This window comes from Propithecus coquereli, unplaced genomic scaffold, assembly GCF_000956105.1.
Source record: "Propithecus coquereli isolate 6110/MARCELLA unplaced genomic scaffold, Pcoq_1.0 Scaffold10, whole genome shotgun sequence".
Lineage (NCBI taxonomy): Eukaryota > Metazoa > Chordata > Mammalia > Primates > Indriidae > Propithecus > Propithecus coquereli.
In genome coordinates this window covers 4,225,767-4,241,036 of record NW_012133858.1, presented here as the reverse complement: position 1 = coordinate 4,241,036, position 15,270 = coordinate 4,225,767, and the positions used below count along the sequence as shown (strand labels likewise).

At 52.1% G+C, this 15,270-nt stretch overlaps 1 protein-coding gene across 1 annotated transcript in view; it reads left to right on the top strand.

Moving 5' to 3' along the window:
- The window catches only part of SEMA5B (sema domain, seven thrombospondin repeats (type 1 and type 1-like), transmembrane domain (TM) and short cytoplasmic domain, (semaphorin) 5B), a 124,659-nt gene extending 115,165 nt beyond the window's left edge, over positions 1-9,494 (top strand). The window contains exons 12-22 of the mRNA XM_012642452.1: positions 3,499-3,616; positions 3,766-3,947; positions 5,049-5,192; positions 5,372-5,519; positions 5,647-5,872; positions 6,034-6,252; positions 6,701-6,871; positions 6,974-7,123; positions 7,447-7,491; positions 7,932-8,137; positions 8,377-9,494. Coding sequence (XP_012497906.1) covers positions 3,499-3,616; positions 3,766-3,947; positions 5,049-5,192; positions 5,372-5,519; positions 5,647-5,872; positions 6,034-6,252; positions 6,701-6,871; positions 6,974-7,123; positions 7,447-7,491; positions 7,932-8,137; positions 8,377-8,535 — 1,768 coding nt within the window. The 3' untranslated portion in view covers positions 8,536-9,494. The remainder of the gene's footprint in view (positions 1-3,498; positions 3,617-3,765; positions 3,948-5,048; positions 5,193-5,371; positions 5,520-5,646; positions 5,873-6,033; positions 6,253-6,700; positions 6,872-6,973; positions 7,124-7,446; positions 7,492-7,931; positions 8,138-8,376) is intronic.
- The last annotated feature ends 5,776 nt before the right edge of the window (positions 9,495-15,270 follow it).

The following is a 15,270-nucleotide window of genomic DNA, read 5'->3' as shown; positions in this document are numbered from 1 at the left end:
TGTGATGGAGCAAGTGATGTTTAATTTATGCAGAGTTATAAGGATGGGGACGTGTATTCAAGAAGTGCCTAGTTCAGCAAATCACAAGTGGTAGCTAGTATCTTTATTCCTTTGCAATCTCCACAAACCCATTTAGGAGCCCCCCAGCCTCCTAGGCTTTCTGGAGTCTCAGAATCTGCAACATTGGATACAGACAGCGCAGCTTGGCAATGAGTCACGGGCTTTCACATATGGCTTGTGCTCCAAGAGGTTGTAAATCCTTAAAGGCAAACCCAGTGTCCCAGTATTTTGTTATGCTCCACCAGGGAGCTCTGCCCAGCCCAAGGCACAAAGTGGCCTTCCGCACATGACTGATCCTTCAGTTGGCTGATTATCTGGCCTGAGAGGAGTTAGGTGCAGAAGAGGCATGAGGAATGGAACTAGAAAACGGATTGAGGCCAGCTGAGAAGGCCAAGGGAGGACTGCGACTGGAATCCTGCGGCTCTAGGTGCTGAGGTGGTGGTGGAGCCAGGGGGAGGAGCCACGGGCAGGATGAAAAGATCAGACAGGAGTGAGCAGCACTGTCTCAGGGCAGATGGACACTGGTGAGCCAGTGTGGGTCTCAGCCCAGTCTTAAGGAACGGAGTCTGCAGCGGAAAGGAAGGTGCTGGGACATTCTCCACTCACATGTTCTGCACAGAGGGTTTGGGGAGGTTCTGTAGGGGGCCCGTTGCGCTCCTACCCTGGAGCAAGGTGGAAAGAAGTCAGTTTGGAGTCTAAAACTTTCGTGCTATTTGGTTTCCTGAGTTTGGGATAGGAGCCCTTGGTGTGTACAGTGAAAACCCCGCCATAAAGCTATAGGTGGATCCAAAAACTATAAAATGCAAGGTCGCATTATTGCAAGGTTAATAAAATGACCAGAGCAAGTACATGCAGCCACTAAGCTATGCACTCCAGGAGTCTGAGAGCCAACTCCCAATCTCAGTTTATCAGAATTTAGAATTTCTGCTATAATGGGTTGGTTGTCACAGGGTTTTACTGGGTCCTAGGACAGACGTTTCATGCTTTTCCCTCATTCCTTCCAAAGCTGGCAGGAGGATGAGTGTGGGTAAGCAGAGGCCTCTTCAGGCCCCCTCCTCTGCCCAGGACCCAGGGTCTTGTCTCCCACTGCCTGCTTTCAATCAGACAAATCTCAGCCCCTCGGGGCACAACTAAGGCATTGGCCTGGCCAGAGAGAGACCAGGGCTCCCAGGAGCAGAGGGAATGAACCACTGACTGGCTCTACAAAGCGGGTATTTCATGTATGAACCACCCACTTCCTCCTTCCAGCATGCCTTTTGCTCTGCCCCGGGTTGGGGGGCGGTGTCCTCTACCCCATCCCGCTCATAGTTCCCTGCTGCCTGCCCATGAGCGAGCACAGGGAACCCACTCTCAAGCACTTGCTCACAAGCTCTGGAGAGGCCCTTTCCACCTTGGACAGCTCCCATTGGCGACTATTGCTGTACCTTCCCCCATGAGTCTCTCGCCTGCCTTGGAGCTCATGGAAAGACCTGTTCCCTTTTGTAATGGCTGCTTGAGACACTGCAATAAAAAAGACATGGCGATGTATTATTGGTCTGATGGCTTCTTTTATGAAAAGAACTCTAAACTCCCACTCATTTTTACAGTCAGAGACACATTTTAACTCTCCTTTCTGCTTGGAGCTTCCATTTTCTTAGGAGCATTCCCTGCTCTTTAAGCTCTGAAGTGGTCTTTGGCCAAAGCAGAGAATGTGGCTCCACCTGATTCAGGGAGGCAGTTGTCCCCTGTAGTTACTCATCAGAAGAGAGATCAGAGACTGGCTCCAGGGAGTCTGGAAGGCCCCCTTAGGCTGCCAGGGGTTGTCCCTGAAGCTTCAAGAGAAGAAAAAAATTATACCCTTGAGACACCAAAAGCTGAAACCCTTGGCTCTTTTGTGTATCCCTTTAGTCTTAGGCATCCTTGGCCTCTTTGTTCAATGGAAAAATCCCTCTGAAAACTCACATACCACTGTGGACTCCCTCTCTAGACTCCCCCACCTTCTTTTCAGTCTAGTACCCCCTTCTCCAAAGCCTCTTCTGCTTTCTAACCTCCATTTCTGAGCCCCTGCCCAGTGTTCTCTCTAGACCCTCTCCGGCAGACCTGCTCAGAAGGGGGTGGGAGCTGGGGGAAGGAGGCAGAAGGGATCCAGATATCCCCTGGGATGGCAGTGGGCTCTCTGGGTGCTGGAGGGACCCTCTTTCTGGCCCGGGATCTGATAATCTCTTTATGTAGCAATAGCAAATCCTGATTCCATAATCCCCATAAACTCTTTTTCTCTCCTTTGAAGTCCTACTAGCAGAAATTTAATATTTTTGTTAAAAAAGTAAAGGATATATGTTACATGAATAAATCTGAAGGAGAAACGGAAGAAAGGAGATCTAGACTATGAGAAGCAGAGGTATTTGGGGCATGCCTCGGTGTGTGAATCATTATCTATTGTGGGCCATTGCAGAGAGACCAGCCCTGGGGGCCAGGAAAGGGGGAACTGGGATGTGACGCCTGTCCTGGCAGCCCGAGCTGATTCTCATACTGCTAAAGCACTGGACTCTGGTTCCTGCCACTGAGCGGCCCAGGCATGTGGATGCCACAGGTGACCCTGGACTGTACCCAGGTGTCTCCTGACCCTGTGCTGTGTTTTGAAGGATGGGCCCATAGTCACTCAGTGTGTGAAATCAGACACAGACTCCAGTCGGACGCAGAAGTGTGAGGGGAGAAGTGTAGTTGGGAAGCTTAGGTCTGGCCCCAGCTCTGCCATGTATAATTTGTGTGATCTCAGGAACCCCTTTCTCCCCTTTCCTTTGTACAAGGAAAAGGTGGTGTTAGGGATCCCAGCGATTCTCATCCTGGCTCCAGCTAGAATCACCCAGGGAGCTTTTAAAAACCACACTATCCCCAGTGATTCTTGTTCAGAGTGGGCCCAGGTAATTACTATTTTTTAAAAGCTCCTCGGGTGATTCTAATGTGCAGCCAGGGTTGAGAGCTGCTTGGCCAAACCATCTTTAGAGCCTTTTCCATCTCTAATGTTTTTATGACTCTACACGCACAGCACCTTACAGGGAGGCACCACCTCTTTGGATTTCTGTTAACCACATCTGCTCTTGTGGCCCTAGGTGAGGAGCATGGGGGCCCATACTTGCAGAAAGCAGCACAATCTCTTGGTTAAGTGAGCCCTCTCTGCAGGATGAGGGTTTGAGTCCTTGGTCAGTTCTCTGGTTTCCTCCATATAACATGGGGAGAATTAACAGGACTTACCTCACTGGGTTGTATTAAATTAATTCATGCTTGTAAGTGCTTAAAGTGAAGTCTTACACACAGTAAGTGCTCAGTGTACTTAGTTACTATGGTGGAAGGCCATTGGATGGAAAGAGGTTCCCAGAAGGGAGTGTCCAGGTGTGTTCTTGAGATGCAGGTGAGGCTGGGGAGCTAGTGGGCTTGAGTCCCAGGACCTCTGTCTGGCAGGGCATGCCTGGGGGCACGGGACCCGTACTGCGGCTGGGACGGGAAGCAGCAACGTTGCAGCACACTCGAGGACAGCTCCAACATGAGCCTCTGGACCCAGAACATCACAGCGTGTCCTGTGAGAATCCCTTTGTGCCCCCCACCTCAGACCTCTCCCTCACTTAAGGCTATGACTTCCCATCAATATTTCCCAAGTCCCCTGGAATCTTGTGCCTTCCCTGCCCCTACCTTGGTGACAGAGGTCTTGCCCCCTCTGTGTGTCTGCAGGTGCGGAATGTGACACGGGATGGAGGCTTTGGCCCGTGGTCACCATGGCAACCATGTGAGCACTTAGATGGGGACAACTCAGGCTCTTGCCTGTGTCGGGCCCGATCCTGTGACTCCCCTCGACCGCGCTGTGGGGGCCTTGACTGCCTGGGGCCAGCCATCCACATCGCCAACTGCTCTAGGTATGTGAGGACAGGGCTTGCACGGTGTCTGCCTTGGACTGGGCTGGGGAGAACTGGGGAAATGGGCATCCCCACCCAGGTATTTGCTAAGGTTCGCAGGAAACAACTTGGGGGTGTTTCAGGGACTGGACAGGTGGCTAATGTCTGAGGCAGGAAACCTGAGCCCTGAGGGAGTCTCCACAATAGCAGGAGAAAAGTTTCTGCCCTGAGGCTCTTGATGCATAGAGGAAGGCTGGGCAGGCATGGGAGTCACTCAGTGAGTCTTGCTGTCCCAAACAAGAGGGACAGCATGGGACGAGCAAGGCAAGCAGACCTGGTGCCAATCCTGGATCGCCACTGTCTGGAGGTGTGACCATGGCCAAGCCACCTAACCACTCTGAGTTTCTCTCAGTGAGGGTGACACGAGATAATGTATGTACAGAGCTTGCACCCTGCCTGGTTACCTGGGGACTCCGTAGAATGGTTATAACAACTAACTAATAATTTTGGGCACTCTTACAATAACTATTTCATACACATTTATTAATTTAACCCTCACAGCAACCTCATGGGATAGGAATACAATCATTATCCTTACTTTGAAGTTAAGGGTGCTGTGAGGCACAGAATGTGTCAATAACTCACCCAGAGTCACACAGCCTCTAAGTGGTAGAGCCCAGATTTGAAAATTGGCGTCAAAGTAGGCAAGAGTGAGTAGCATCTGAGGTTGGAGCAAAGCATGTGCAGTGGTAGGAGAAAACGGTTTCAGTGCAAGGATCGGACAACCAAGAAGGTTGAAAGGAAGGTTGCCTATTGGAAAGGCAACTGAGGCTTCTCTAAAGTGTGTTCCTTTTGCTCGTGTGAGAAGGGGCCATGTCCTGTGTCCTTAGCCCTGAGCACAGCCTGCTATATGGAGGAAGGCTCTCAATACGTGCTTGAGGAATGAATGAGCGGATGAATGAATGAGTGTGCCTGAGATGGCCTGCTTAGGAGCTGATATTTTCTATGCCGCTGTCTGGCCCCTCCTGGCAACAATACAAAATCCATCTGCCCAGACACAGGCTAGATCTAAGAAGCTAGAGCTCAGAGGGGCATCTGTCTCTGTCCCCTCCACCCCACCAGGAATGGGGCGTGGACCCCGTGGTCACCGTGGGCGCTGTGCAGCACGTCTTGTGGGATCGGCTTCCAAGTCCGCCAGCGCAGTTGCAGCAACCCTGCTCCCCGCCACGGGGGCCGCGTCTGCGTGGGCAAGAGCCGGGAGGAGCGGTGAGCGAGGGCGTGGCTGGGGTTTCTCAGCACAGGCTCGCCCTGAGCTCCCAGAATCTCCAGGCAGAGTTCAGATGGCTTGGATTCTCTGGGCGCCCGGGCGCAGGGGAGGAGACTCTTGTTAGGAAGAGGTGGGTACCTCTCCCCGGGGTGACGCCTCCCTCCCCAACCCACCCCAGGTTCTGTAACGAGAACACACCTTGCCCGGTGCCCATCTTCTGGTCGTCCTGGGGCTCCTGGAGCAAGTGCAGCAGCAACTGCGGCGGCGGCGTGCAGTCGCGGCGTCGGGCCTGCGAGAACGGCAACTCCTGCCCGGGCTGCAGCGTGGTGAGGGCCACCGGGCGGGGCGCGGGGTGCGGCGCGGGGGGCGGGCGGGCTGTGGGGGCTCGAGCCAAGGGGAGGGCAGGCCCCGAGGCCGCGGGGCCCCGACACTACCCCCGCTCCCACCCCGAAGGAGTTCAAGACGTGCAATCCCGAGGGCTGCCCCGAAGTGCGGCGCAACACGCCGTGGACACCGTGGCTGCCAGTGAACGTGACGCAGGGCGGGGCGCGGCAGGAGCAGCGTTTCCGCTTCACGTGCCGCGCGCCCCTGCCCGACCCCCACGGCCTGCAGTTTGGCCGGAGAAGGACGGAGACGAGGACTTGCCCCGCAGACGGCTCCGGAGCCTGCGACACCGACGGTACAGCCGTGCGCCCTCCGCACCCGCCACCCTCCCTGGCAGCCCCCGAGGCGGTGGGGACGGGGTGGGGAGTCCGGCCGCGGGAGCTCCGGGGGAGGCCTGGAGGGCGGGTTGGGGGATTCGCCGGGCGCCCCGGTCGCTGAGGCCGCGCCCCTCCGCAGCCCTGGTGGAGGATCTCCTGCGCAGTGGGAGCGCCTCCCCGCACACGGTGAGCGGGGGCTGGGCCGCCTGGGGCCCGTGGTCGTCCTGCTCCCGGGATTGCGAGCTGGGCTTCCGCGTCCGCAAGAGAACGTGCACTAACCCGGAGCCCCGCAACGGGGGCCTGCCCTGCGTGGGCGACGCCGCGGAGTACCAGGACTGCAACCCCCAGGCTTGCCCAGGTAACCCTGCACGGAAGGAATCCCTGGCAACCCCTTCATCCGGGAGACCCCATTTCTACCCAGAAACCTCCATGCCCAGGTAACCTCTTCCCCCTGCCAACTCTGTGCAAGGAACCCCAGACGCAGTGGCTAGGTGGAGTAGGGCCTTTCCTCATCTTCCCTGTCACTTTTTTCTTTTTCCCAGTGGGATAGATTAAGGAGCTTGGTTGGAGATGGAGTTGGTTTCTCCCTCCGGGTATCCCTGCTGCTGCCTGCATTTCCTCTGCCCCTGGGGGTTTGGTGGGCAGGCACTCTATTACAGAGCACTGTGGGGTGGGGTGGGGTAGGGTAGGGTGGATGTTGAGGTCAGTGTGGCCCAGGGCAGAGTGGCCTGGCCTGTGGCGGGTGGACGACTGTCTTGGGCCCTGCCTGTCCCTGTAGCCCCCTCACACACCCCATCCCCTTGCAGTGCGAGGTGCCTGGTCTTGCTGGACCTCGTGGTCCCCATGCTCGGCCTCCTGCGGTGGGGGCCACTATCAACGCACACGTTCCTGCACCAGCCCCGCGCCCTCCCCAGGCGAGGACATCTGTCTTGGGCTGCACACAGAGGAGGCACTATGTGCCACACAGGCCTGCCCAGGTACTAGGTGCATGTGGCTAGGGCTAGGGAGCACCACGGAGCCTTCTTATCCCCACCCGGGAGTCCTGGGCAGTTAACCTCATCCCAGCCCATCACCTACAGAAGGCTGGTCACCGTGGTCTGAGTGGAGCGCATGCACTGAGGACGGAGCTCAGAGCCGTAGCCGGCGCTGTGAGGAGCTGGTCCCAGGGCCCAGTGTCTGTGCTGGAAACAGCAGCCAGAGCCGCCCCTGCCCCTACAGTGAGATTCCTGGTAGGTCCTCCCGCCAGCACCTTCACACCAACCCTCCCCAGCCTGAGCTTCCAACTTCCTCCTTTTTCTGAAGCTAGTATCCCCCGTGGGGCGGGGATGGGAGGGAGATGCCAAGAGAGCACTTACATCTTTGCCTCAGCGTGTACACTTGGGGCACCGGCAGTCCTCACCTAGTGGACTGGCCAGCCCTTCTTAGAGGTGGGTCTGGGGAGAGCCTAGCCCTGCAGCCCAGTGCTGACCCTGGGATCCTAGCCCCAGAAGGTGCCTCCCCTCCCCTCTCCATTCCTCTCTGCCCCTGACACTGTCTGCTGGTTTTCCTGCAGTGATCCTGCCAGCCTCCAGCATGGAGGAGGCCACCAGCTGTGGAGGTAAAAGGAACCAGCCCCACCTCTTGACGCCATCCTTCTGCCCCTCCTGCACCCCGCTCCAAAGCCTGGATTCTTCCTACCTCCTGCTGCAGACAGCCATGCCTTGCTGGGTCCCCCACTGCCTTGAAGCCATATATAGGGTGGTCTGGGCAGTTCCGTCCATGCCCCTAGCTAGGAGGCTGTCAACAGTCTGTATCCAAGGAAGAGTCATCGGACTCTAGACCCTCTGGTTGCCACCTCTGACTCAAGCCACAGGTTGTCCTGTCAAAGAGGCCCCCAGTGACAGACTACCAGCCTCCCTGTTGCCTTTGGCTCTGGCCTCAAAGCCCTTTCCTGTATGTCTCAGAGCCTCCTATTGTTTCTGCTGCCAGGGAGACAGTCAAGTGTCTCTCCTGAAGACACAGGGTCTCCCTTATCTTACCTCCTGCCTCTCCTCCCAGGGTTCGGTCTCATCCACCTGGTGGCCACGGGTGTCTCCTGCTTCCTGGGCTCTGGGCTCCTGACCTTGGCAGTGTACCTGTCTTGCCAGCACTGCCAGCGTCAGTCCCAGGAGTCCACGCTGGTCCATCCTGCCACCCCCAACCACCTGCACTACAAGGGTGGGGGCACCCCCAAGAACGAGAAGTACACACCCATGGAGTTCAAGGTGGGAGCCTTCTTTTAGAAGCCTAGGGCAGGGGGCAGGGGGCAGGGTGCAGGGGTGCTGGCCCTAAGCCGGGCATAACTGGGCCGGGCATTTGGGACGAAGCCGCGGTGTGAACAGAGCACTGCAGCAGCAGTCTGAATGTTCCCTCACTGGCTGGCTCCTGGACTCCTCGACCTGGCCTGTCCCCTTCCCTCCTCTCTCCCCTCACCCCTTTCTCTGGTTCCTTCTTCCTCCCACAGACGCTGAACAAGAATAATTTGATCCCCGATGACAGAGCCAACTTCTACCCATTGCAGCAGAGCAATGTGTACACGACCACCTACTACCCAAGCCCACTGAACAAACACAGCTTCCGGCTTGAGGCCTCACCTGGACAACGGTGCTTCCCCAACAGCTGATACCACCATCCTGGGGACTTCGGCTCCTTGCCTTCCTAAGGCACAGAGCAGGTGGAGATGGGACAGTGGAGCCAGTTTGGTTTTCTCCCTCTGCACTAGGCCAAAAACTTGCTGCCTTGCCCGTGGGGGTCTCACCGGCTTCAGAGAGCTCTGCCTGGCGTTGACCATGGGGGAGAGGGCTGGCTTCAGGCTGGCACCTGGCTGAAGGTCCAGCTCAGCCCGGGTCCCCCATGGCCGTCTTGCGACCCACCATCACGCTGACCCTCCCCTGCCACGCCTGGCTGCGGACCTGCTGGGCGTGTGAGAAATTGGAGAGTGGAGCTGGTGAGAGGGCAGGCTCTTGGGTTTGGGCTGGAAATAACTTCCTGTGGCCGCCATGAGCTGAGTCTAGCCCTCTTTGGCTGGCCCCAAGAAAGGCCTGGGCTATATCCTGATTATCTCTGAAAGGAACTAGTCAAATGGCCCAGTAGCTCTGGATTCTCTGCCCAGGGATGGGCCATTGTGGTGCTGCCCCAGTGTGACATAGGGGACCAAGGCCAGCCCAGGTTGTCCACCTCTGCCTGGAAGTCCATACTTCACCCAGGGACATCCCTCCGGTCAGAGGCAGTGAGGACTGGGGACTGGAGGCTGGTCTTTGCTGAGAAGCCCTTTCATCTGGGCTGGCGCAGGCCTCAGCCTTGCTCTCAGTGCAGGACAGGTGGCCCGGGAGAAAGGGAGGCTCAAGGCTGCAGGAGGCAGGAGTCTGGCCACTGTGCCTCTGTGGAGACTGTCTCCCCCTTGCTGCTCAACAGAGTTGTTGGCTGAGACCTGCTTGAGAGTCTCTGCTGGCCCCTCATCTGTTCAGGAACACACACATGCGCACATACACACACACACACACAGGGTCACAATCACAAGCTGCCACAGCAACACAAAAGGTGTTGGGCTATGGCATTATTAATTAAAGATGATATCCAGTCTCCTAATGCAACTTTGTCTTTGTGTATATGTGTGTGGGCTCCTCTCAGCATGGACAAGTCCATCTGAGCAAGGCACTGGGGTATCAGATGGTCTTCTCAAGGTAGAGGAAATGACCCACGGAGAGTTTGACTTTAATAGATCTTTGCATTTGTGGGTGTTTATACACACATACATATTGCCCTAAACCCTTTTGGAAAAGAGACTGGGGTTAGATTTCACAAGTGGGGCATGAGGCACCAAAGGCAACACAACAGGACAGAGTTCTGCCTGCTCCTTTAGCATCTCTTCCAGGCCACAGCTCCAGGGTGGAGATGCACGAGTCCAGCAGGAGAATGTTGATGAGGATTCTTTTGTGAGTTATTTACAACTGCTGAGTTTAATAAAACCAAAATGGAGAAATAAGCAAATCTGTGAGGTAGGAGAAGCCTAATGTAGTTGTTGCTGCATTAAATAAAAATAACCTCAAAGCCTCAGCCCACCACATCAATGCTGCCATTTTGGATGAGATTGATGGACGTGTTAAATTTAGAGAGCAATTTCCTGGCTTAATTGGCTGGATCAAGTCTCGTAGGATTCCCCGCAGAATCTAATTGTAGGTCAGGCTGTGAAGCCTGCCATCGCAGTGGCAGAGGGGGTGGGAGCCCTTGGCAAGGGAAGGAGGAGTGCTTGAAGCTCGAAGGTGCCTGGAAGGGAGGAAGAGGAAAGAGCGTGCCTGGAATCTTGGTGTTTACCTGGGACAACTGAAATGGCAGTGCTCTGGGAGCACAGACAGCTCCATCAGAGACAGCCCAGGGAGCACGCTAGTATTTGCAGCTTGAGCATTCCTGATTGGTTCTTGTTAACCCTGGGACTCCAGAGCTTGTGGAGACCTGCAAGGCATTTTAGATCCTGGGGTCTCACAGTGCCTTGGGCCTGGTAGAGACAGCGAAGTTCAAGAGTGTTCCAGGGCCCAGGGTGCCTGCCTCAGAAGGGCCACTCATGGTAAGTCTAAACAGAGAGATTACACGGTCCGTAGGAAGTGATCATGGAGTTTCCTAGCAAGGCCTAGCTAGCGCCTGTTGACTGGAATAGCATTGGCGGAACGGAAACCCTTATGTGCCATGGCAACACACACACACACTCTGAATTCTCTTTATAAAAACTTGCAGCTTTGGAGGTGTAACCCTTCTGAATGCATGAGGGGATCCGCAGCCCACACAGAGCTGGCATAGTCGGCAAAGACTATTCAGTAACCGGCTCTGGCCCAGAGGTGAGAAACTCCGGAATGTGCTCCCTCACAAGAACGATGTGGTGCTCCCTGACAGGTGTTGGGGAGCTGAGGCATGAAGGGCAAGGGGTTCTTCCTAGGCCAGGCTGGCTCAGCAGGAGAGTGGGGAACATGCAGGAGTGGGTGCTCCAGGCTTTCATGCATCCTTTTGTGTTTAAATAACTTCTTTGTGTGCACTTTCTTCTTATTAAAGTTATGCATGTTCGCTGTAGAAAATTTAGAGGGTGCAGAAAACCAAAAATATAATCACAGTTACATTAAAAACCACAGCAGAGATTTAGGGATCTTAAATTTGGTATGAAGACATTTCTTCCCCTTTCTCTCAGAATCACCCGAAAAGCAAAGAGAATAAAAGCTCTGTCACTATTTTAAATAAAACTAGGATGTATCTGTAACCCCAAATCATGATACATGAAGACAGCAGATGCAGGAACAGCAGTCATCTAGTAGAGTGGATGTGAGTCAAACTTTAAGCACCCAGGTGATTTCAGAAGGGATCAGAAATTGGAGGAACCAGGGATGAGGAAGGTAGGATTAGGTGGGGACTGAAAAGAGAGGGATTGGTCAAAATCTGTGTGTAAGCTTCAGCTGGACCTCTAAGCTGTCTTCACCCTCCACCCTTACAGCCTGGTCACTCCTCTGTTGCCACAGGGGGCAATAAGTATGTTGCTTTGGGACACTGAATCAGAAAAGCCCTGGACATGGGGATACCAGACACAGAGGTGGACGTGTGGTGGGGGCTGTCTGGGCATCTGCGGGGTAAAGGGACAGACTGTGGTTATCAGTGAGATTCAGCCATTGCTTTTTTCAGCAAACTCCAGGACTGTCAGCCAGGATTCACCTCCTCCTCCTCATTCCCTGGCAGGAGACTGAAAGATGATTCTTTGAAGAAACAAACCAACCCTACAGATTCTGAAATAAACCAGCTGGTCATCTGTGCTATAGTCCTACAGCAAAGTACACTCATTTACAAGCAGTACCCTGTATGCAGAGCTTGCAGTTAGTTTTTAGTGCATCACTCTATAATACGAAAGGGCAGATAAGGGTCACAGACATCAGAGACAAAGGTCCAGCATGAAAGAGAGACCAAAACAAACAGACAAAGAGGAACTCAATGGAAACAGAGACAATACAGAGAGAACACTTCAGAGACACCACAACTCTTCAGAAATAAGTGAAGGTACTGCATTCATGAAATAAGAACAGGATGCAATAAAAAAGGACAAAGTTAAGCTCATAGAAATTTTAAAATATGACAGCAGAAAGAAATTAGTAAAAGGGTTTAAAGGTAAAGGAAATTTCCCAGAAAGTTGAACAAAATGACAAAGAGATGGAAAATAGGGGAGAAAAGGTAATAAAATTAGAGGATCTATCTAGGAGGTCTAACATGAAAAAATTCCTCAAGAAAAAATTCAGAGGAGGAAGTTATTAAAGAAAGAATACAGGAAAATTTATCAGAACCAAGGATGAGGTCTCCAGATAAAAAGGCCCACTCAGTACCTAGCACCATGAATGAAAAAGATCTACCCTGAGTCGTATAAATAAGACTTTTCAAAACACTAGGTTTAAAGAGAAGATTCCAACAACAGAGAAAAAAGAGTAAGAATATGAATAGTATAGCCTCTTACTAACAAAATTTGAAGCTAGAATACAATGAAAATTATCCTCAAAAATTCTGGAGTAAAAATGATGTTTGGTTGTGAATTCTATACCCAGACAAACTATAATATGAGTCATCACATGAGAGTAGAATAAAGATATTTAGACATGCAAAGTCTCAAAAAATATATCTCACATGTGCCCTGGTTTCACCAAAACAAGGGAGTAAACAAAGAAAATGTGGATCCAGGAGAAAGGGGATCTAACACAGCAAAGGGGTGAAGTGGGGCATCAGGCTGACAGCCAGCAGCAGCCCTAGAAAGCAACCAGCCCAGATTGGAACCAGAGGATAGTAAGCACCCAGCGGGATCCCGGAGACAATGGAACCGATAGATTATGTGGCAGGTTCCTATGGAAAGCTGTATGAAAAGTCGTATGAAGATTTATTTTACAAAAATGTAAAGACTTAAATTTGCATTCAAAAAAAAACTAAGCAAATTTTTAAAAAGGCCCTTTTTTGGTCGTTCTTGATGCATGATTTTCTTTTTCGTAAAATAAAACACAGGTACAGAAAAACCGTAAAAAACAAAAGTACAGCTTAGTGAATATAGGACAAACAACTCTGTAGGGACCATCCGGGTCAAGAACTAGAACTCTGACAGCCGCCCCGGGGGCTCTTTCTTTGAATCATCCCTGTCACGCCCCCTCCCTCCAAAAATGAAATTACTGTTAGCACCAGGAAAACCAAAAGAGCATAAGTAAAGGTAATGTAAACATTGGTTACCACTGGTTTCAACCATGAGCATATTTATATACTCATAGCACTTAAAACACTGTATGTAGGCTTAATCATAACTTTCTCACCTATAATTTTTTATGATGGCAGAGACAACACCAAAGGGACAAGGCTCTGAGCCTTTGGTGCCAACTGAATGTTGGGGTGAATATTGGGAAAGAAAGGAATAAAAACCTCTTTAAATAATTTTTCCCCTAATTATAACCATGGTACATATTCATTAAAGAAATTTTGGCTGAGTGCAGTGGCTCATGCCTATAACTGCAGCACTTTGGGAGGGCGAGTCAGGAGGATGATTTGAGGTTAAGAATTAGAGACCAGCCTGGGCAACATAGTGAGACCCTGTCTCCACAAAAAAACCAGAAATATTAGCTGGGCATGGTGGCACACCTGTAGTTCCAGCTACTTGGGAGGCTGATGCAGGAGGTTATTTCAGGCCAGGAGTTCAAGTTCGCAGTGAGCTATGATGACACCCCTGCACTCTAGCACCTGCCACACAGACCCCATCTCAAAAAAATTTTTTAAAAAAGGATTTTCCATTTTACTACATACATTTATTCTCTTTTATATAAATGTATCATTCTATTACATAAATTTATCATTCTTTATTTATTTTTTATTTTTTTAGAGATAAGGCCTTGCTCTGTTGCCCAAGCTGAAAGGCAGTGGTGTCATCATAGCTCACTGTACCCTCAAACTGCTGGGTTTAAGTCCTTCTGCCTCAGCCTCCCAAGTAGCTGGGACTACAAGCCCATGCCACTAAATTTGGCTAATTTTTCTATTTTTTGTGGAGACAGAGTCTCTCTATGTTGTCCAAGCTGGTCTTGAACTCCTAGTCTCAAGTGATCCTCCTACTTTGACCCCTCAAAGTGCTGGGATTAGAGGCATGAGCCACCTCTAATATTTTCTTAAATATCATATTTAATGATATCATAATTTACTTAAACCACTGTCATAGGTTTCAAAATTTCCTTTACCAAAGAATATTATTATGGACCTCCTTCTACATATTTCCGTGTCCTTAGGATCACTTTGCAGAAGTGAAGGCTCGTAGGTAATAAGCACTCCTCAGTGTTAACTACTCGGGTTAGCAATAGTAAAATGAGAAGACACTGCTGGTGGGAGTGTGATGGCTATTAATCTCCTGAAGAGAATTTTGGCCACAGAGGTAGCTGTGCCCCTCAGGGCTGGGTCATCTGGGGAACTGAGGCACCCTGAAGCCATGGTCCTCACACAGCAACCTGGGAAAATGACCTTCTGAGAGAGCTACCTGGACAAGCATTGTCTCTGTGAGTTGCAACTTTCCAAAACAGGAGCTCCAAAGAGAAGAGATACTGGGCCATTAATACCAAACAATGGGTCACTTGCCTAGATCTAGAGCCTGGTGAGTTCCTAAGACCTGGTACAGTCCCCAGGAAGGAGTCTTTCAACTGGAGGTCAACCAGACCCGTGCTCTCTGGGGCCCTGGGTCTCCTCACAGGGCCCAGCTGCTTTTGGCCCAGTCTGGCCTGTGGCTCAAACCACTCTGTGGCCACCAGCTACACCCCTAGGTCACCCTGATGACTCACTGGAGAACCCCTGCAGGTCAGCCCCAGACAGAGCCTCTGGCAAAGCTGCTCTCTGCATCCTGAGCTGCCAACAAGGCACTCACTTAGTCCTTGGGGCCAGGGCCTCTAATTCTCTGGCCGTGTTGACTGCAGGAGGCTCAGGACTCAGGATCTAGCCTCAGAATTCTGAAATTTATTGGAAAATTCATCCAAAGGATGAATGGGAAAGGACCCATTAGGTCCTTTCAAATACCAAAAAGGGAAATAACCCCCCTAGGATTGTACCTCATTTTCGAGGGCTGGTAGAACGCAGGGCCCCCACCATACCTGGGACATTGCTCATCAGCCCTGCACAGCACTGAACACTTGCAAACACAGAGGGCCCCTTTCCCCACTCGGGGGTGGGGGGGAATCCCCCTTCTGGGATTCCCAGGGGAGCACGCTCCAAGAAGTGGCTCGCAGCTCCCCTAGATGTGACCAGGTCGCACCGAATTCCTGCTTCACAACCCACAGCCTTGGACATTTCCTTCCCTGAACATTCACAAGTTTTGTTCACTATATATTAT